The 19,868-nt window shown below is 44.4% G+C and overlaps 1 protein-coding gene across 1 annotated transcript in view; it reads left to right on the top strand.

The window, feature by feature from the left end:
• SH3RF3 (SH3 domain containing ring finger 3) overlaps positions 1 to 19,868 on the top strand; it is a 240,043-nt gene that overhangs the window by 193,747 nt on the left and 26,428 nt on the right. Inside the window, exons 5-8 of the mRNA XM_035565607.2 lie at positions 1,337 to 1,431; positions 5,156 to 5,326; positions 8,402 to 8,655; positions 12,612 to 12,916. Of these exons, the coding sequence (XP_035421500.2) occupies positions 1,337 to 1,431; positions 5,156 to 5,326; positions 8,402 to 8,655; positions 12,612 to 12,916 (825 nt within the window). The remainder of the gene's footprint in view (positions 1 to 1,336; positions 1,432 to 5,155; positions 5,327 to 8,401; positions 8,656 to 12,611; positions 12,917 to 19,868) is intronic.

The following is a 19,868-nucleotide window of genomic DNA, read 5'->3' on the forward strand; positions in this document are numbered from 1 at the left end:
TTCATAGTTTCCTGCTTGATTCCTTAATGATACTGTGTTAATATTCAGCAGAGCAATATAAATTAACAGTGCAATATCGAGACATGACACTGTAATAATTATGTGGGCTTCTCTGGAATGAGATGACCTTGAAATCCATTAATTAAGTAGCAATGTGTGTCTTGGCTTAATTCGGTGTCATTTGTAAGTGCAAAAAATGTCCCTATGTTTCTGTTCCCAAAGTAGATCAATATTTACTGTTTGTTAGATAGCGTTTGGAAACAGAAAAGCTGCACTGGAGGTCTGTGAACCGCTCAGAATATTTGCTGTATGGAAGAGGCTCTGTCTGAACCTGCAGTTGCTACATAAACTTCGGATACTTCTTTGTGGATCCATTCTACGTATGGACGTCCATCCAGCATTTGGCTGGACTTCCTATAAAAACCTTTTGCTCAAGTAAACCATTGCAAGTCCCATCAGCCCAACTCTGTCCTGTATTTGCAGCAAAGACGTGTTGCTACTGCTCTTGTCATTACTTCAGAGGAGGTTTCCAGACAAAATTCATCTTCTACGTAGACAAGTGGGAACTTTGATGAGACAACTCAAAAGAGTTTGCCCTGCATACTTTGGCTCAGCATTAACTTTGAAAAAGGAATGATTACATTTAGATTTGTCTTTCAACATTACTAGCTGGAAAACGTATCTGCCCGGTTCCCTATATGAGGGAGGTGATGTATTTGATGTGGTAAAAGAGTAGCAGACTCCTAGTTTCTCCATTCAGAGATACTCCTGATACTACTTTTGGCTTGTGCTGTCACCTGTCACTTTTTCTTAAGGAGAGTTTGTCTCTTTTTCTCAAGGAGAGTATTTCTAAGGTCAAAAACCATATTCAGAGATGAGTCTACATTTTGGAAGTTGAATAGTATCTTCTTCTCCATAGATCCACAAGTCATTAATGAAAGGAGAAAAAATGGAAAAAACAAGCTACTGAGGGAAAAGGTTACCTTTATCAAAGAAGGTACTACTGCAGAGATGTACATGTTGAGCTGGTTTTACAAAGCAGTTCAAGTAGTTTTGCTTTCTAGAACTTTTAGGATTTGCATGCAAGGGATAACTGAATTTCTCTGACAGGTACATGGAAATGCAGTTAATAAGCTAATATCCCTTGTGTCAGAAATGTATTTCTGGAATGTGTAAGGCTAAAGGATATCTTTTTTAATGCAATATTATGAAGGTAGAAAGTCTGGGAACTGATAAAGGATGTGGTTTTTTTTCCCTCTGTGCCTTCACCCTATACCACTTCAGGAAACACTGGGCTTCACCTTAATCCTTGTATGTTCTTTCTTGAATTTTTCAGGATTCCTCTTCGATTGGAACAGTGGCTGGTCCCAGGACAAGTGCAATAATTGGAGATCAGGGAATACCACCGAAGGTCCAGCTCCCCCTCAATATGTAAGCAGACAGCTCATTTCACTCACTGCTTACTCTTTGCTTCCAATCGTGTGCGTGTGTGCATGTGTGTGAAATCTGCAAGCCTGAATCTCAGCTCAGGAGCACTCTGAGAAGAGAGACACCACAATTTCTTACATGACTCCATTGAGTTTGAAAAAACAATTTTGAAAAACAAGATTCCCCTTTCTCTATGAGCCCTTTTAGACTCCTGGTATATTTATTACAGCTGCATGAATCACTGTGAAGTAAACAGAATGCCTCTCAGCTAGGGAAAATCTTCTTCCTTCAGCTAAAGCTCTTGTAAAGGTGTAGTCCCAGGCAATCAAACACCTGATATGTTCATCATTAACTAGAAAAAATGACCCAATTACATTTTTTTTTTCAGTTCCATAAGCACAGGCATCAAGTGAACGTTTAAAGTGCAAGAGTATCATGGGGATAGGAGCTTGTTAAACTGTATGTGGAAGAACAGAAGGTTGACTAGGTACAGAACAAAAATGATAGACTTCATTAGAATAAATCTCTCTGAGTCCAGTTGGCTTATTTGGTACCTGTCTAGTCAAGCTACTCAACCCTTTCCTTTGATCACATATGCTTTATATAAGCAGCAGAACTATATAAACACACGTACGCGTGAGTACCACTGTTATGATATGGGTAAAATGATACCTGAATTCAGAAACAAAATCCTAAAGTAACAGGAAAACTGCTTTAAGGAGAATAGGGGAGTTGGAACAGAGCCAAGGTAAAAAATTTTTGCGGTACCAACGTGAGGTCTGCACACCTGAGAGCACCCGACATCGCCAGCTGCCCCACGGAGAGGGGGCATCATCACCCTGTAGCCACCCTGTGGGGCCTGTGTGACATGGAGTGGGGCAAAAAATTATTTCAAACGGTGCTATAATCAGCAGTATTTCTGGTATTTAGATGCTGAATCAGGCCAATTGCCAGCTGGCTGGCAATACCCCTGCCTCTGTGCCTCAGCAAGCCTCCCTGCTCCCTCCCACGCCTCTCCTGTCCTCTCCCCTGAGAAGCATCCTTGTAATCCAGTCTGACATTTTGCATTTGCAAGCCAAACTCCAGCCAAAGAGGAAGCGTTCTCTGAAGGCTGTACCAGATCCAGAGAAGCACAGTCCTAGACAGAGCCATGGGGGTTTTGCATTATAACTGGAGTCATGGGCAGCTCCCCAAAGCCAAGAGTGGGAGATACTTTCTTGCATAGGCATTTTTTAGGGAACTTTATGAAGATTTGGCTTCCTCTAGCTCATGCTCCCTGTTAGCCTCACTGTTTCACATCGCCCAGAATAATTTCATCTTCCAGGATTTCAGATTGTTGTTCCATCACTTTCATCTTGGCTGTGGAGAGTTGGCTGGTGACTTTTTTCACACAGTCCATTGAAAAAGCACTGATCACCTCCGTTGTTGTCCCAGGGTCCCGCTGTGGGTTATCACACACAGCTTTCATCAGTTTAGCCATACAGAGACGGGCTGGCTCTGGCATGGAGTCCAGGCTGGGCTGTTGTACATCTTCCTTCAGTCTCAGCAAGTATTTTGGTACTCTGTCCTGAGTATGTGCTTATTTGGTTATTCAGACTGGAGGCTGAGTTGGGGGAATTTGCAGGGAGGAGCAGAAAGAAACTCATAGGAGAGCTGGAGACAGCTGCAAGGCAAAGCAGCCTACAATCCACCTGTCTTAGGGTAATTTTCCTTACACCTTCTTCCAGCATCTCAACCTGTAAATTGCATTATTACATATAGCCCCTTGGGAAAAGGCCCAAGTGAGTGTAACAGTCTATAATGCTCTCTCCTTGACTCCTGCTTTACCCATAGCTCCTGAATATGAGCCATATTTAAGCATCAATTTAAAAAGGCATAGCCAAAGCCACTCTTTTTGCTCCCTCAAGTGAGCACAGTTCCTAGCACTTTCTGTTATGTCCTAGCAGAGCACTGTGCTGAAGGATTAGCACTGAAGCATGTAACCTTACTTCATGTCAGGGAGATGCATTTTAATGTTCTGCAGTTCGTATGTAGCCTTGTGTTTTCCATCAGGTGAACAACAGACCTGCTCAGGACCACCTGATGATATAGACAATATAGGCTAAACAAAAGATGTGCGGAATGGTTTCTCCCATCTGTTGACTAATGAAATACAATTTCTGATCGGGTCTTTGTACCCCATGCACATGGTAAATACGGTCAGGCACATCAGCCTAAGGATGCCCCGAGGAGCTGTTACCAAATATTTCATATTCTGCTCATTACTGCTGTTTATTTACTGCCTTCAGAATAAAAATAAGGAAATCTACTGGCACCATAAAGAAGTAGAATTAGGAAAACTAACAGGATTTATTCCTCAATCATATTTCCTAGGAGGTAGAAGTAAAAAGCCATGTATCATTTTTATTGGCTGCAAGCCTAAAATCACAATGGTTATAGTTTTTATTTCTCTGTTTTGTAACTATGAAGTTGCAACTATAAGGTGGGCAGCAAGACTCTACTCAACCACCCCTGAGACTAAATGCATTCTGATGCACTTTGTAGTGTAAATGCACCTTCCACAACTGTTTCCCCATTTGTCCCAAACTCTCTGCACTGCCTGTCAGATGCAGAGCCAAAAAAAAAAAAAAAAAAAAAAAAGCAACAAACAAACAAGAACTCAAGGCACAACCCTGATCAAGAATTACCAGAAATCCCTTCTGCATTTGTAGAAAGGTGACAGTACCAAAAAAAGAATGGTATTTACAAAGGAAATGTTGTTCCGCATGTGATTCTTGCTATCCTATCCAGACTTTCCATTATTCCACAAAGTGTAAGCAATCATTCTTAATTTCCAACAGGGCGCTCTCTAAACAGAAAGAATACCTTTAGGGACTTTAAGTTGTAGTCATTTTCACAACAGACACATCCCTGAAGTAGCAGCAGAAGAACAAAAGAAAGATAAAAAGAAAGATTCTAAACAAAGGGAATGAATAAAAGCTATAATTAAATAAATAAAAAGTTCTACGTATTGGGAACTGCATTACATATTTATGAGTGTGCTTGCATATAAAACACCCAAAGCCAAATCCTACCACTTAGCTTACGTAAGCAAAAATCCTGCTGTAAAATTCATCCTCTGTCATTTGTTGTTTTGCCCACATAATACAAGTGTTACCATAAGGGATTAGAACAGTTCAGTGTGTTGCTTCTAAAACTAGCCAGCACAAATAGCATAGAGGAAGTTGCAAGAAAAGCTGCCTAAAACATTTGTAAATAGCTTACCCATTAGAAAAGTTTCTTCTGAAAATCCGCAGTGGAGGTGGCTCACGTCCTGAAGGATATGAACGTATGCTTCGTCCAGATGTTAGGCTCTGACAAACCTTCCTGTTGGGGTCCTGGTTACTCTGACTGCAACTGCCTTCTCCTTCTGAAATTGCTAAGTTCTCGAGTGATGTTTTGTGGCAGTGTTTGGCTTCAGTTGCACCCTGGGTGAGAAGTGTGTCTTGCTAATCTCTAAATTACCCCTTCCCTTTAATCTCATTAGCTATTCCCATACTGTCTCGGCACCCAGTTGATCTGTCTCTGCCATTCCTTGTTCCTTGTGCTGTAATGATGTCCCTTTTCCACCGCTCTTTCTGAGCAGTGTTTCTGCTCACTTTCTGCTCCGTGGGGCTGGAGTCGAGGTGGGACAGGCGGTGGCTGACGTCAGCTGTGTGCTTTCTTCGTGTGCGACCTCTCCCCGCAGCTACCTGGCCCTGTACGCCTACAAGCCTCAGAAGAACGACGAGCTGGAGCTCCGCAAAGGCGAGATGTACCGGGTCATTGAGAAGTGCCAGGACGGCTGGTTCAAGGGCACGTCCCTGAGGAGCGGCATGTCCGGGGTCTTCCCGGGGAACTACGTGACACCTGTTTCCAGGTGAGGACTGCCGGCCAGGGTGGAGGTGCCTGAGATGGGGTGGGAGGCATTCTGTGGCTGGAGGATGCTGAAAACAAAGTGGCTCCGCTTTTAAATCACATTTCCCCTACAGAAGTTTTCCAGTAGCAGCGTTGTTCATTGCAGACTTGGGAAATGCGATTTGTAGGTTGCAGCATCAGAGTCATCCACACTCTCAGACTTGGCTAGTTTTGTTAGAAGATGGCATTTACATCCCCCAGCTTTACAAAGTCTGATGTGCCCAGCTTTCATTATCGCACAGGATCTGTTTGCTAATGTTTTTGTGTTGTTATGAAACCACTGGACATATACCAGTATTAAACAAAGTAAGCAATGCTTGTGGATTGCTTTGCAGTAGCTCCTCATCTAAATTTTGTTTTTCTGAAATCCAAGTAGACCATTCTGAAATAATCTGCAAGCTGAGGAGAAAGTTCATGAGTGTGTCCCCAACTATTTTACCCCACTGCTCCTTGCAGGCAAACGTTGCCATGTGTATGCCCATCTCTCCTTTAGAGCCACTCTGGGTTTGCAAACGGAGCTCATCCCTTCTCACCAGCTGTCAGTGCCTCCTCCCACATGCACAGTCTCCACCATCTCTTGCTCCTTTCCAGAGAAAGGCACCCCACCACTCAGAGAGTGTTGATCTTGAAAAATCGATCCAGGTTTGTTCCATCTTCAGTTTATAAGAAGTTTGTAAGATGTGGACTGGGCAAGATCTAAAATTAAGAGCAGATGAGAAGATGATGACTAAGCCTGCTGACAGTCCTAAAAAAAAAAAAAAAAAAAAAAAAAGAGCATTAATTCATGGGGTCTTCACTGTTCATCAACCTAAATGTATTTACCTGATTTTATAGAGCCCCTTGGCTGCCTTCACTCTGTGCCTCTTCAGCTCTTAATTAGTAAAGAGGTTCGTGCTGAAGTGTTGTTGATCTGAATCAGCAAGACTTTATTAAATGTAGTATGTCACAGCTAGAACAAGACACAGAGAAGTGCTAAAGGGCAAAAGCCCTTTCCACAAAACCCAAAAGCAGCTTTATGGTTATATTTATGATCCTGTGAGCTAATTACGTTCCTGTTTAAATCACCCTCAGTGAGAACAGCAAGAAAAATCTGATAGCAACAAAATCTCCTATTTGCTGCACTTTCAGCTTACTTTGTTCCCCTTCATTTTGACAGCAAAGCGGAGGATTAGATTCATACATGTTTTTTTGGTGCTCCCTACAGAACCCAAGATAAAGAAGTTGACCAGTGAACTAGATGTATAAGCCGCATAATGAAAACACAGTGGGAAAAGGGCAAGACCATCTAGATGGACAGACAGGCACAGGGCAGCAAAGAAAATTTGCCACATCCAACATCTATCCAGCCCTACTGGAGTCACAGATACAGTTTCTGTACCTGTCAGTGTGCATGCTTGCCTGAAGGCAGCCCTCAGCGGACTGCTAGGCGTGCTTTTCTGGCAAACCCAGTCTAGCACAGATGGCCAAGATAGCCCCAGCCGAACCTTACTCCCACCCTGCCAGCTCTTCATGGCAGATGACAGACAGTTGAGATTTCCATCTGGTGGGATTCCTAGCCTTTCCCCACTTGAAGGCTGATGAAAAAGAGTTTGAAGAAAAAAAATAATCAGACCTTTAAAAAATAATAATCTAGGCAAACCCTCTCTGGATTTTATGACACTACAGTGTTGGTTTTCCTCCTATAATTTTATTTTTGGGGAGAGGGGGCAGAGGGTACTGCCATCTTCTGCACTTGTTATTTCTTTCACTTTTCCGTGCATATCTTCCAGCCTGTCTTTTGGCCTCTTTCTGTCAGAATTTCACTCATTTGTTTCTTCCCCTTTCCATTCTTTTCTTGGAATTGCTCCCCCAGTCTTTCTTGCTCTCTGAATTGCACCAGATTGTTCAGCATACTCCCTCTTTCTGCTCTTCTCCTCTCTCTGTTCTCACACAACAGTCTGGGGCCACACTAGTTCTCCCAATCCCACTCTCATATGTTGGTCTTGCCCCTTTTCCGTTATCCCCTCTTCCCTTGCTCACCCCCTACACTGCCTCATTTCCATTTCCTACAGATTTTGTTCTGCATCTTGTCCCCTTTGCTGCCCTCTCCTCAAAGAGGACCTTGGCACACGGAGCAGCCAAGGAGAGGAGGACAGCACAAAATGATCCCTCTGTTTCATAGCATCTCCTACTGGGAAATTACTCAGAAACCTGAGTAAGAAACTCAGCAAAAGCTGCTGAGCAGCAGGCAGTTTTGTCCATTGCTGTCCTCCTGCCCTGGTCAGAGAGACTCCAGCTCAGTGGTAAGAGGAATGAGACATGCTTTAGGCTGAACTCATTGCATGGCCTCATTCCTCCCCGCTGAGGTCTCTCCCCAGTCACTCAGATGAGACAAGAACTACACATGCAGTTAAAGTGAGCAGCAGAAGAGGGGTCGATTATTGTTTGGATTTCCTTTTCAGCAAGGTCAGCTGCATTCCCTTCCCTTCTGTATTTCCCCAGCAAGGCTACGCTAGGGATGGTTGTGCTGGTAGGGTAAGAGCTCAGTCAAGCCAACCCCTGCCAAGTCTGCTGCTTTTCGGTCCCCTTCAAAAGCCACACACAAATTTGCTGCCATCCATCTTTTTTCCCCCTGTGGGGTGGTATGCAGATTCGGTCCTAAGAAAAGATCCCCATGTCTGTTTTAATTATTAGTCCATTACTGCCTGTAAAATAGCCTCTGGCACACAACATGACATTTGGGCGATGCCCATTTCTTCTGAATTTAGATTTGTGATTTCACTAGAAACTATTCAGATGGAAGAGGAGCTTAAGGAAATATATGTATATATATATATGGGAAAAATTTTCTGTTTTCAGCCTGCACTTCTTCCCATAGGATGAAGGGGTGAAAATGTCCACCAGCATGCTTACTGTGTCCTGTAAGGGTACAAATACTGCGTGTAGCTCTGTTTAATACCCGAGGGGTGTCATGTTGAGTAACTGAGGGTGCGCATCACCCTGGTGGCTGGGTGTTGGGGTCTCCACAGTGTGCTGACGCCACTCCATCTCCACACAGGGTGCCGGTGGGAGCTGGGCAGTCCAGGACTGGCGGAGCTGGGGGAGCTCAGGCAGCAAAAGGAGCTCCTGGAGCCATGCACCCCGGTGGGGCCACTCACACTGCCGCCGCCGCCACGGCTGTCAGGCCGGTCGTTCCCATCACAGCGCCTCAGACGCATCCCCAGCTCCAGGCGGCCTCTCCGCAGCTGAACAACTGCTTGAGGTATTCAGCCCAGCAGCCGGCTGGCCAGGCCCGCAACGCCATGCAGATGGGTACGTACGGCAGCCTCCCCGAGCTGCCCGGCCCCGTAGCTTGCCTTCGCCGGGCTCTCAGTTCAGTCACAGGTCGGTCAATGTGGAATAGGGTATGTTTTATTTGCTCATAATATTTATGGGCTTCTATTGATCTCTGGGAACCACGTTGTATTTCTCAGATTGTTCTGTTGCTACAGCTGGAATAGATTATAGTGTTTACAAATATTTATACAATTTATCTGAGCGAAAGCAAGCACCCTGCATACTAAGGAGATTAACAGTTCTGAGTCCGGTTGGCATGCTGAAGGAAAAGAATACTGTCCTTATCACAGAGCAAGTAACGTGCGACTTAAAATTAAGAAGCATTTCATTGGGCTTCAGGGATGAAAGGTATTTATTAGGCAGAACGGGACCCGGTGTTAGTGATAAAGCAAGAGATCTGAAAAATACTGCCATCTTTTTTGAAACGGGAATAAGAGCTTCTCACACCAGGGGGGCTCTGTTCTTTCTGGGTTTCCTTTTTGATGTACGGCACAATTTTCTGGAGCACAATTTATTCCCCCTTTCCCTGATGTTAAACAGCTCTGATGTTGAATAAAGTAAAAGCAAATCCTGTGGTGGAACTTCATAGTAAAATTTAAAACATTTTGTTTCTGATATTTTATAGGGACTTGAGCCATGGTGTTTACAAAGGCAGATCAGTAAGGACTGTGACTGCTGAAAACTGAGGTCTCAGACACAAAACAGAGCAGGCCCAGATGAGAAATATACAGCGTTGTAAGTCACGGATTCGTACCTTTTGAAGCCAGAAGGGACCATTATGACCGTCTAATCTCACCTCCTACACAGTCCAGGCCAAAGGCGAAAAATGTAATCAAACACATGTGAATCTGAGTCTCAAACAGGGCAAACTCCTCTGCTCAGCAAACACTGGCAGGACTTTACATGCCGTCCATGCCACGCTGGGGAATAATCTGTTTATCCTCTTTTTGTTTGCTTTAGAGGGCTACTGTTTTCCCCTAAAGCCACACAGGCAAAAGCCCTTCTGCTACTGTGGTGCAAAGGCAGAAATGTCCCCCCTTGGGCAAGATGTGCAGGGTGCTAATGGAGAGTGCTTGCTGGGAAGTGGTGTAGGATGTGCCTCTGTGCTGCGTCAGCATGCAAACCTCCGTCAGCCCAGTATTTAGGAGCTCCTGGTGTGTCCTGTGCCCATGCCAGCAGGCAGATGGGGTGCCTGGAAACCAAGGTGATGGATTGTTTCACCCCATGCCTTCCATCCACGGTGCTGCTGTGCCATACCTTCAGCAGCTTCCCAGATTTAAGGCTGCTCTTCCAGGTCACTCTGACATCTCAGAATGCCAAGGAGCCAGCAGGCAGCGTAATCCACAGGCCACGTGACAGCTCTGAAGTCTCCTACGTGGGACTTCTCCAGACCTTCCAGAAGGGCTCTACAGTCCTGCAGGACAGGGCAATGCACATTCACTTTCTGAAAAGCCTTCCGAGAGAAGGAAGCTGGCACGGTATTCAAATCACGTTTTCTGTTGGCTTGCAATATGCATGAGTAACAAATCAATTTTGCACAAGGCCACTAATGTAGGAATACACCCAAAATGAAATATGAGTGGTGTAGAACAAAAATAGCCTTCAGTGAACATTGCTAATTAATAGCATGTTTGATGCAGCACAGTCCAGATCCAGAGATCCCAGAGCAAAGACATACATTATAACAGTAAGCAGATGAAATTACAGAATAAAATGTGAGAGTCCCGCTCACAGTTGATTTTTCTCAGGACATTTATTTTGCTGTTTTCCCTGCTTTTTGTTTCCTTTGTGTCTGGAAACATGGAGGACTATATGAACGTAATATACACAATATAATTATCAAATCAGTCTTCAGCATCCAGGTACATGTAGTGAAATTCCATTACAGTGCTGTTCCTCCAGAATTAGGAAAGACATTCCTCCCTACAACCAGAGGTACAAAACCTTGACCCTACAAGCTTAACTGTCCCAGAAAAATTAGATTTCTGGCAACAGAGGTTGTGCATTACACAGGCTCCAAACAGAAAAATTAGTAGAGAATTGCTTCAAGATAACCAGTGGTGCCCTCTCTGGCTCTGTGGAAATGAATTACACTTCCCAATATATGTTCTTGGTAATCCAGGGAAGAGGAGAAAAGGTAACTAATAGTAAGAATAGTCTTAAAGGGGTCTATAATAACAACTTTTAGGCTTTTCTTTCATGCTACCCGGTAAAATCACTGCAAGACCAGTTAATGATAGTTTGGTTTCTTTTCTATGAGAAAAAGTAAAAACAAAGAGAGATGTTGTGTAGTACGAGAGTTACTGTGAGAGAGACTCATGTAAACTTTGGAGGTGCTAATCTGATGATCTCTTGCCCATCAAGTTCAGTATCATATGGCATAAGGCTGGGGGATTAAATTCCCTCCTGACTGCAGGAGTGCACAGCTGGTGTAGTAAGTGTGACAAATGGCACGCCTTGTCATTTTAATCCCTGGTAATGGGTGCCATTACTAACCATAGAAACAAATGAAGAAAAAGAAAAAAAAAAGTGGTTTGAGTTGTTCTGGCATTATTGTTTAGTTATATATTGAGTGAACTCCAGCAATTGCTTTTGGTCCTGTGTTAAAATGTATCCTTCAGACGAATTTTAAGAAAACCACAGATCAGAGTGGGTCAGAAATTTTCCAGAAAAATGCTTCTTGGTCAAAGAAAAGCTGACTTGTCGGAATTAAAGCTTTTTGTCAGGAATGGATGTCGTTCAACCAGACTTCATCCACAAAGCTGTCCTGGCTCAGGCTGCAATGAGAAGGAGAGGGAGAAAGAAAGAGGATAGTCAGCTGCCTAGATCTGTTCTCTGCGTAGAACAGGCAGTGCACTAAGACTGGATGCTGTGCTTTCATGTTCCAGGTAGATGCCCTCACCAGCAGAGGAGGCCATTGAAGAGTGGGTGAATAGGTTATGCTCAGAAAAATGTTCTAAAGTTCAGATGTTGCACTGGGGCTGAGCTGAACCTGATTATGAAACTTTGAAATTATTTGTGAAATTGGTATTTTCCAGCCAGTCGCACTATTTAATCATTTAAGTCAGGGAATGAGTGTGGACTCAGTTTCTGCTCTGTACATGAAATGGAGTTGTATGTAGCAACCTAAGCAATCAACCAACCTGGAAGTCGAAAGAAACGTCATTGTGGGAGTGGACCTAGAGCTTTGTCACACTTTTTGAAACATGAAGCATGCAACAGGCCCCCAAATCCCAGGGGAGGTGACCTCGGCAGTGAGTCGTGGCCACCATTAAACAGCTGAGCACCAGTTCCTGGTTCCTAGTGGTTATAAGCAGGGCGTGCTCATCAGGGCAAGCAAGGCTAAAAGGCACTTCATAGTCCCCCAGGGACCTCACTAGCAGAGATGAGGCTGATCTCAGAAATTCTCCAGTGGATTCCAGCTTAATTTATCTTGCACAGCACAGTGATGTGCTGTTGATCATTTTGTTAAGGCTGAAACAAGAGACCTCCCTTTGTAATTGCCTTCTGCGAGGTCATCTGGGCTAACCCTTTAGGTCCCACGCTACATTGCCCCAGAAGATTTCAGGGAATTAACAACAACATTAGAAGGGGGTCTTGGCGGTTTGGAAAACAGCCCAGCTGGAATAAGACTAAGTATTTAAAAAATGGGGTAGGGTTTTTATTTATTTCTGAGCGTGAAGGTAGGTAGCAAGACTGTACCCTTATGGCACCATCAGGGAGGAACAGCCATTTTGGTGTCCGCAGACAGGCCTGTCACAGCCAGGAGGCGGATTTCTAGGATTTTGCCCAAGGCACTTTCAGGCTGAGATATCCTCAGTGAAAGGTAAGCGCTACAGCTCTCCGGCAGCCTCATGGCAGCGACTGCAAGCGAAGGGCTGGGTCTGGCAGCATGGCGGGGAACCAGGTCTCACTTTGCCTTCCCTCCGCAGCTCACCCCCCGGCACCAGCCCCGGAGCGTCCCACCGCCACGGTCTCGCCACTACGGACACCCAGCTCGCCCTCCCGCCTGCCGGCCGCCACCATCCGGCCTCACCCTACTGTCTCCCCACAGCACGGCCACCAGCCGCCCGCCCCAGGGGCCCGGCCCCTCATCCCCCTCACCTCCGCCGCCGCCGCCATCACGCCGCCCAATGTCAGCGCAGCCCACCTCAATGGCGAGGTGGGTGGCGGGCCCTTGGGTGGCCCTGCCAGCCCCAGCCCTGCCGGCAAGGCTGAAGAGAGGAAGAACGAGAAGGTAAGGGCCACCATGGAGGGCAAAAGAGGGTTTTCATCACCTGCCATGCCTCAGGTTTTTTGCACGCTTCATCCTTTCCCCACCACTCTGTTCTTGTTTTGCCCACTGGGATGCAAAGCATGGGGAGCTGCTCTCCTCTTGAATTTCGCTGTTCCTTCCAATGACTGGGGTCCAGATCTCACAGATTTGCAGAAAGACATTATAGCAGGGTCTTGGACCTCAAAGCCAGATGGCCAAGTCAAAAGCAGTCTGCCAAATAACATGGCAAAAGTTACGGCAGGGCGGGTGACACAGACACACTAACATTGCAATGCATGAGCAGTCAGAGCAGTTTTACCACTCTGCAAATATCTGGGTTTCTTGCAAAATACGTTGCCATGGGACAGTGGAGCAGGGAAAAGGGCCTCAAAAGCAGCTCACGGCAGGGTCAGCCCTTCAGGAGCCAGCCCTGGCAGCCACATTTCCATCCCTCGTGCACCTGGCTGAGGAAAGCCAGCGTGGAGAGCTGCTCTCCACGCTCCGCCTTTTAGGTTTTGCTTTTACCAAATGTTTACATTGGGTTAACAGCTTCCATTTATCAGCGCTGAGGGTTATCTCCGTGCTGCCTAGCAGAGCCCACTGATTAAATGGCTTGCTGGAAGCAAACTCCTGGTTTGTATATGAGTATGAAGAAGAGATGTGGGGGCTTGCTTTTCATTTGGATCTGCAAATATTCCTTCCCGTATGTTCACCGGGCTTTTCCATGGTGACAGGCACATGTAGGGTAAACATTTACTCTGGACGTGGTAACACTGAGGTTACAGATCTCACAAATGATCAGGGTCACAGGCAGCCTCTAGTTTCACAAGATGATGAATATGAGTTTTTAAAGCCCTTATGTAATCCTATCTTGAATTTTCTGGTTGTCCTTTAGTGAAAGAGGAAAGGCGTAAACTGTTGCCACAGATGTGAAATTTAGGTTTTTGCTTATGAAGAATGACTTCCAAATGTTCATGGAGGGCTTCTGCTACTTCTGCAAGTCAAAGGAAGTGTATAGCGTTCAGCCATGGTGGTAGATCTGCATATTACCTCAGAGCTTTGTGTAGTGGCACATTTAATACTTCCTAAAACTAGCATGCTATTTTGTAGGTCCATATATTTTAATTCATGTGGGACTACACACCAAAATTTCCTAGGCAAACTTATGTCAAATTCCTACCTAAGATATTGGTTAACCCTTCCCAAACTATTACAGCTTTAAGTTACTGAATTTGGATGCACGGAAGTAAATTTATGATTTTTTGAGCTACATGGATAAAGGGGAGACACAAATATTGTACTACATCAATGCAATGAGCATTGCCACAGATTAGTACAATACCTGGGAAGTACCAGACAGAAGCGATGCTAAATATTGTCATCTCTGACTGCAGAGTGGTATAAAACTATGCTCAGCTGTGTTGAGCAATATGTTCCTGAATCTCCTCCATGTCGTATTTCACTTTCATTTTAGGAAGATCTGAGTGAATGACGCTTCCTTTCCTTTTAGAAATAGTGACTGCTGTTTGGCCAATTAAGTTTTGCTTCTGCTCTCTGCATAATTCAAATCAAACCCAAATATCTCTTTGAAGCTGTTGAGAGGTTGAATAGTGCCAGACTAAAATCTGTGTCACTAATCATAAAGGAAGTGTGAGTCAGAACTGGAGCCCTATCTAGAACCAAACTTGGTATTTCCAAAGTGAAGGCTGGTTGGGCAGGTTTTTGGATGAACAGGGAACAGCCAAAACACTCAGAAGGAATATCTGTGGAGAGAAGCAATGTCTGCTATTGCTAAATATTGTTAGAAAAATACAGACAGGTTTGAGGGGCAAAAAATAGAAGCATGGACATAACTAGCAAACTGCCAGATGAGCAAAGATTGGAAGCAGTTTGTCTAAGTTCAGTTTCATTATTATTATCAGTCATGTACTTTGAGATTAAAGGAATAGAGAGGATGTTAGTAAGAGGAGTGGTAATAAGGTCTTCAGCTCTACAGAACACAGGGTGGAAGAAATGCACAGATAATTATCTCCTGAGAAAATGAGATTAGCAAGCAGTATCAGAGGTAAATTGTAACATGCCATAAAATTAACACTGTTGTTGGATTCAATGGGTTTTGGTCATATTATGAATTTTAATCCCATCTTTGTGTTTCCAGTTGCTTTTGTAGGATTCCTTTGTGGATGAGGGCTGAGCAATCAGGCTCAGAACGGCTGTTTTGAGAAACATTCTCTTGATAAAAGTGTTTCTTTCACATGCTGATTGTTAGTGTGAGTTCACTGTGGTACAGAGGGAGTTCACATGGTACATAGGAAGAAGTGGTTTACATTCTGGGATGGCCATGCTGAGGATCCACTGGGTTTCATGGTTCTGTTGTAGAGAATATTTCCTGTGAAAGGCTATGGAGACAAACTGCAATTTTTTTTTTGCATTTGTCACTTTGGCATAGTCAGATATATTGGTCCTTGGAAATCTTCTCCAGACAGTAAGTTTAGAAAGGTTGGTTGGTTCCTTGAAGGCCAGGATGAGAGATAGTGGGAAAATGTATTTTAAGATATGATCCTCTACCAATTTGTGCTTTATGAGTTCCTGCCTAGATTCCACTCAAGGGTACCAAATGTGGCATCAAGGGGCAGCTGTCGTAATGAGTCTGTATATGCTACTTGGGTAGCTTTTTCCAAGACAGGATTGTTTTTACATTGGGAACATCCTTGTTGAGTGCACTGGTGAGGCAGTCACTGCTAATGCTTTTCCCTGCACAAATATTTAATATGCCAGTGACATTTCAGACGTTTCTCTTGGTGTGCAGCAGTCAGATACAGGCACGTTTCAGGATTTCTCTAAAATAAATGGAGTCTGATTCCAATTTTTACTTTTGTAAATAATTCTTGTAAGTAATTTTTGCTCCATGCCGATTTGCACTTGTCAGTGTGCACTTATCCCAGAAGGATCCCGGGACCAGCCTCCTGCCCAGTTAGGGAACAGTTTCAAAGCTGCCATCCTTTGCTGACTGCTGGTGCCAGCTGAGGTAAAACAGAGCAATAGATAGCGCTTAAGTCCACTCTGCAACTGTGCTTGGAAAGTGCTCAAGCAGCTGAGCAAGCTTAGAAGTAGAGCGCTTGAAAATCAAAGCTGTTGCAGTGCTGCATGAACTCGGTACAGAGCAGCAGGAAAGGCAGCTCACACAGAGGTAGAGCAGACGCCGCAGGAATAACAAGCTGGGCACTGAATACAGACACGGGAGCATGGCAGAAGTCAAAGAGGGAACATGCTCAGGGCAGCGCAGGAGAGAGAAGGGCTTTAGCAGCTGCGGGGAGAAGTAGCAGGGGCAAAGGAGAAGGGATACCAGTGGGGAGGGCAAGGGTGAGGGTGCTGTGTGAAGCCAAGGAGAGGGAACCTGCAATAGGAAAGCTGGAGCATAGGGGCTGGTGTTTAGCTAAATAAGGTGGATGAAGGTATAAAGAAGAATTTTCTTTCTGTTTCTTAAATGTTTCCTGCTTGAAGCCAGTTCTTATTCTTTTCCAAGAAGGAGTTTTCCTTCCCCAGAAGGGAAATAATTCCCCTCAAAGTCAGTCTCTTGACTTTTCAAGGTTAGGTACAGGAGTGTCCCCAGAACATTACAAGGGCAAGAAGGAGGTAGAACAGACAGCGAATGGGGAACACCCTATTTCCTTTAGGGGTGTGCAGGGGTGTCGGAGGTCCTTTGAGCTCTAGTTTCATCATTTGCTAATGATATCTACATGTGCAACCATCTGAAACTTGGAGAATACAATCCCAGTTCCCAAATCTTCTGAACATTCAAAAGCAAGGGATGGAGATCTCAGCTGCGAAATGGAAGTGTAACCCTGTGTTTTGGGGGCTTTTTCAAATTGGGAACCCTGCTTTTTCAGTCATGACGAGCACTGTCCAAGTTCAACTGGTAGATTACAGCCGAGAGCTTGTAATTACGGCATGACTACTGCCTTGACCTCGGTCAATTTTTGCTATAATAGTTTCTGCTGTACATAATCTGGGCTGATGCTTAATACCTCAGATAAAACCACTTGTTTGAATGAATTAATGCATTTCTCATTAAATGTGCTCCTCATTACGTTAATCAAATCAAGCAAATCATGCTGTGTGGTTTGACCACTGTAATTAAACTTTCTTTAAAATCCACTCATTTGGCTTTTGATGAGGATTTTGATTAAACTCTTCCAAAACGTCTAGCCCAGTATCTGCTAAAGAGGAAAATAAGAGCTTGCTCTAGTGAACAACCCATTAATTCATCGTGGAGTTACACCAACTCCTTACTGTTTTACCTAGCCAGAGTGCATAGAAATATTTGAAAATCTTATAACTGTGTTGAGAGAAAAAAAATCCATTTGCAGTTTTAAAATTAGTAACTGTATTCCTGGAATATAGAGAGGAGCTGGATTAGCAAGTCACAGAGAATGGGAAAGTATAGTGGGTTTCTGTTTGCCGATGTTAAGATAGCAAGAGACACATCTTCAGAAAATGACTTTGAACATGCACCAACAGTTTTGCATGTGAACATTGAATCAGTAAACATCTGTCTGTTATTTTTTCTCACTGGTGTCACTCACTTTCTCAAATATCAGCTGTGCTCAAAATAGCTGCATTCCTCAAATGATACAGTCTGTTTGGCTTGATCCTGGTGTAAGGACTCAATTACAAGGTAGAACAAGCCAAGGCCTGTTTTCTGGCCGCGCAAGTGTCCCAGCATGACTTGCATCCACATTTCTAAGCTTTCTTCTCCACCCAAAACAGGGTGACTGCATCCAGGCAGCTTATCGAGAACAGTCCTGGTACGTGGTGTGGCCCATACTCTGCCCTGGGAGAGAGCCAAACCCACAGTGATTAATGGTTGCAGACTGGGGTTTGATCCTCATTCCTGGCCTTGTTTTACATGCAGTGTAGATGTGACCAGAGAGAATTCCCTCTCCAACGCTCCTCCTTTCTGCCAGTGCCTTCCTCTGCCTGCACCAAAGTTGCAACCCACTGCCCTGTCCCACCAGGCAATGCCCACCCTGGCTCTGCGTAGAGCTGGGGACTAGATCAAAGGCCCTTTGAAAAAATTTGGCTTTGTAAACTCTGAGATGCTCTTTGGCCTTATTTCATGTCAAAGCCGTGTGTTTAAGCTGTCATCTGGAAAAACTAAAACCGCCTAAAGGATGTGATTCTACATGGTAGTTCACCTTCAGTTTTCATTTATTGTGAGCCTCCGTGTTGCGACTTCTTCTCATATTAACTTGTCCCTGAGTGGAAAGGGTTTGTTATCACTTCATATCTACTAAAGAAATTGAATTCCTTATCCAGAAAATGGAAGATCAGTCTCAAAACTGAAGTGCTGAGCACTTGCAGGGACTGCATAGATATAAAATGACATAACAAAAATAGTGGTCACCCTGGGATGAATAAAAGCAGCTTAGGATAGAGTTGATGAAAGTAGATTTTTCAGATACAAAGTCAAAATGACCGGCCCTGAAGTTTTGGAAGAGGAATTCAGTCTTCCTAGTAGATATGAAATGATTTAATATTTTTCACTTTGTAGCCAGTTCACCTAGGAGAGCCCCCTGAGTTGTACAGGTATGAAACGGAACGATAACAGCCAAGTGACAACGTGAAAGCAGAGTGAGACACAGAAATGAATAAATCGCTCAAGAGCAGAGGAGTCTGGTTCAAATTCTTATAATAAGTATACGGAAATGTAGGAAGCATCAGGAAGAAGCAACCTTAAAATAATAATGTAAAAATTTGCGTGAAAATGATAATAAGTTCTGTGGAGCTAATTTGTTTGGGTAATCTGTAAGATGTCTGAGTTGATCCCAGAGCCACCACCAACAACATTTCACCGATCATTTTCAGAGTCCGATTTTTCTGTTGCACGTGTTCCCGTTTGCTCTTCAGGAAGAATTCTTTAATCTGGAATATTTTAGTTCAGTTCTCTAAAGACTTGTGCACAGAATACACACTGTTAATCCATTTCCTTTCAGCAAAGGAGGGGGGGCTGCATTCATCACAAACGCACCACTGCTTCCCATGCTCCAGAAGAACAGATCTTGGCTCTGTGACCAGCAAGTGATTCACCAGAAACTTGGCCAGGGAGTGGAAACCTCTTTTTCTGGTCATGTGAATTCAGGCCACAAAGTTCTGCTTTAGGGCAGAGAGCTCATGCTTCAAATCTCTCCAGCACCTTCTCCTTCATCATTAAGAGCTCAATTTGAAAGGACAAAAGCCTGGCAACTCGCTGATGAATATTTTAGCGCTGGCAAATAACCCAGCCAAAAGCATCAGCCCCAGCTGTCAAAACATAGAAAACTTCAGCCTTACTATAAAACAGATTTCTGTTATTTCTGACTGGCTAGGATTCTTTTGCTTAGATCAAGGGCAATAAGCCATTGATCAAAATTTCTTTTTCTTCTTCGCATTTTTGATGTTAGGAAATGCTTTCAAACTCCCCACAGATATTTCCAGTGTTGACTTTGCTGCCAAGCAGCCTCTGAGAGCTCTTCCTCTTCCCTCTCCTCTCCCCCTTCCTCTGCTTATCTGCCTCGTAGCACTGTCACAGGATTTCTGAAGTGGCCGCGATGGATTTCTCTAGCGCCGTTTCGAGTGGTTCTGTGCTGTGTTCTGTGGCCGTAAGGGGAAGCAGATCCAGGGGAGGCCAGGATGGAGAGTGCTTTAGCTTCAAGAGGAAATTGACTTCATCTACTTGCTGGACGCGAAGCTGCTTGGGTGCCAAGATGCAGCATTCTGCTGGCACCTGCAGGGACCTAATTTTATAATGCATAGGACCTGTGGGTTTTTGCTAAATACTCAGCACTGTTTGGGGAAAAGAAGCAACACTGGCAATGGAAAGAGCACGCAAGGGAGCACCGGAGACAGAAGGCTGGAGGCATCTGCGTGTGCGTGTCTGCGTGCGAGCATCGCG

The sequence above is a fragment of the Cygnus atratus genome, chromosome 1 (genome assembly GCF_013377495.2).
Source record: "Cygnus atratus isolate AKBS03 ecotype Queensland, Australia chromosome 1, CAtr_DNAZoo_HiC_assembly, whole genome shotgun sequence".
NCBI classification, from domain to species: Eukaryota; Metazoa; Chordata; class Aves; order Anseriformes; family Anatidae; genus Cygnus; species Cygnus atratus.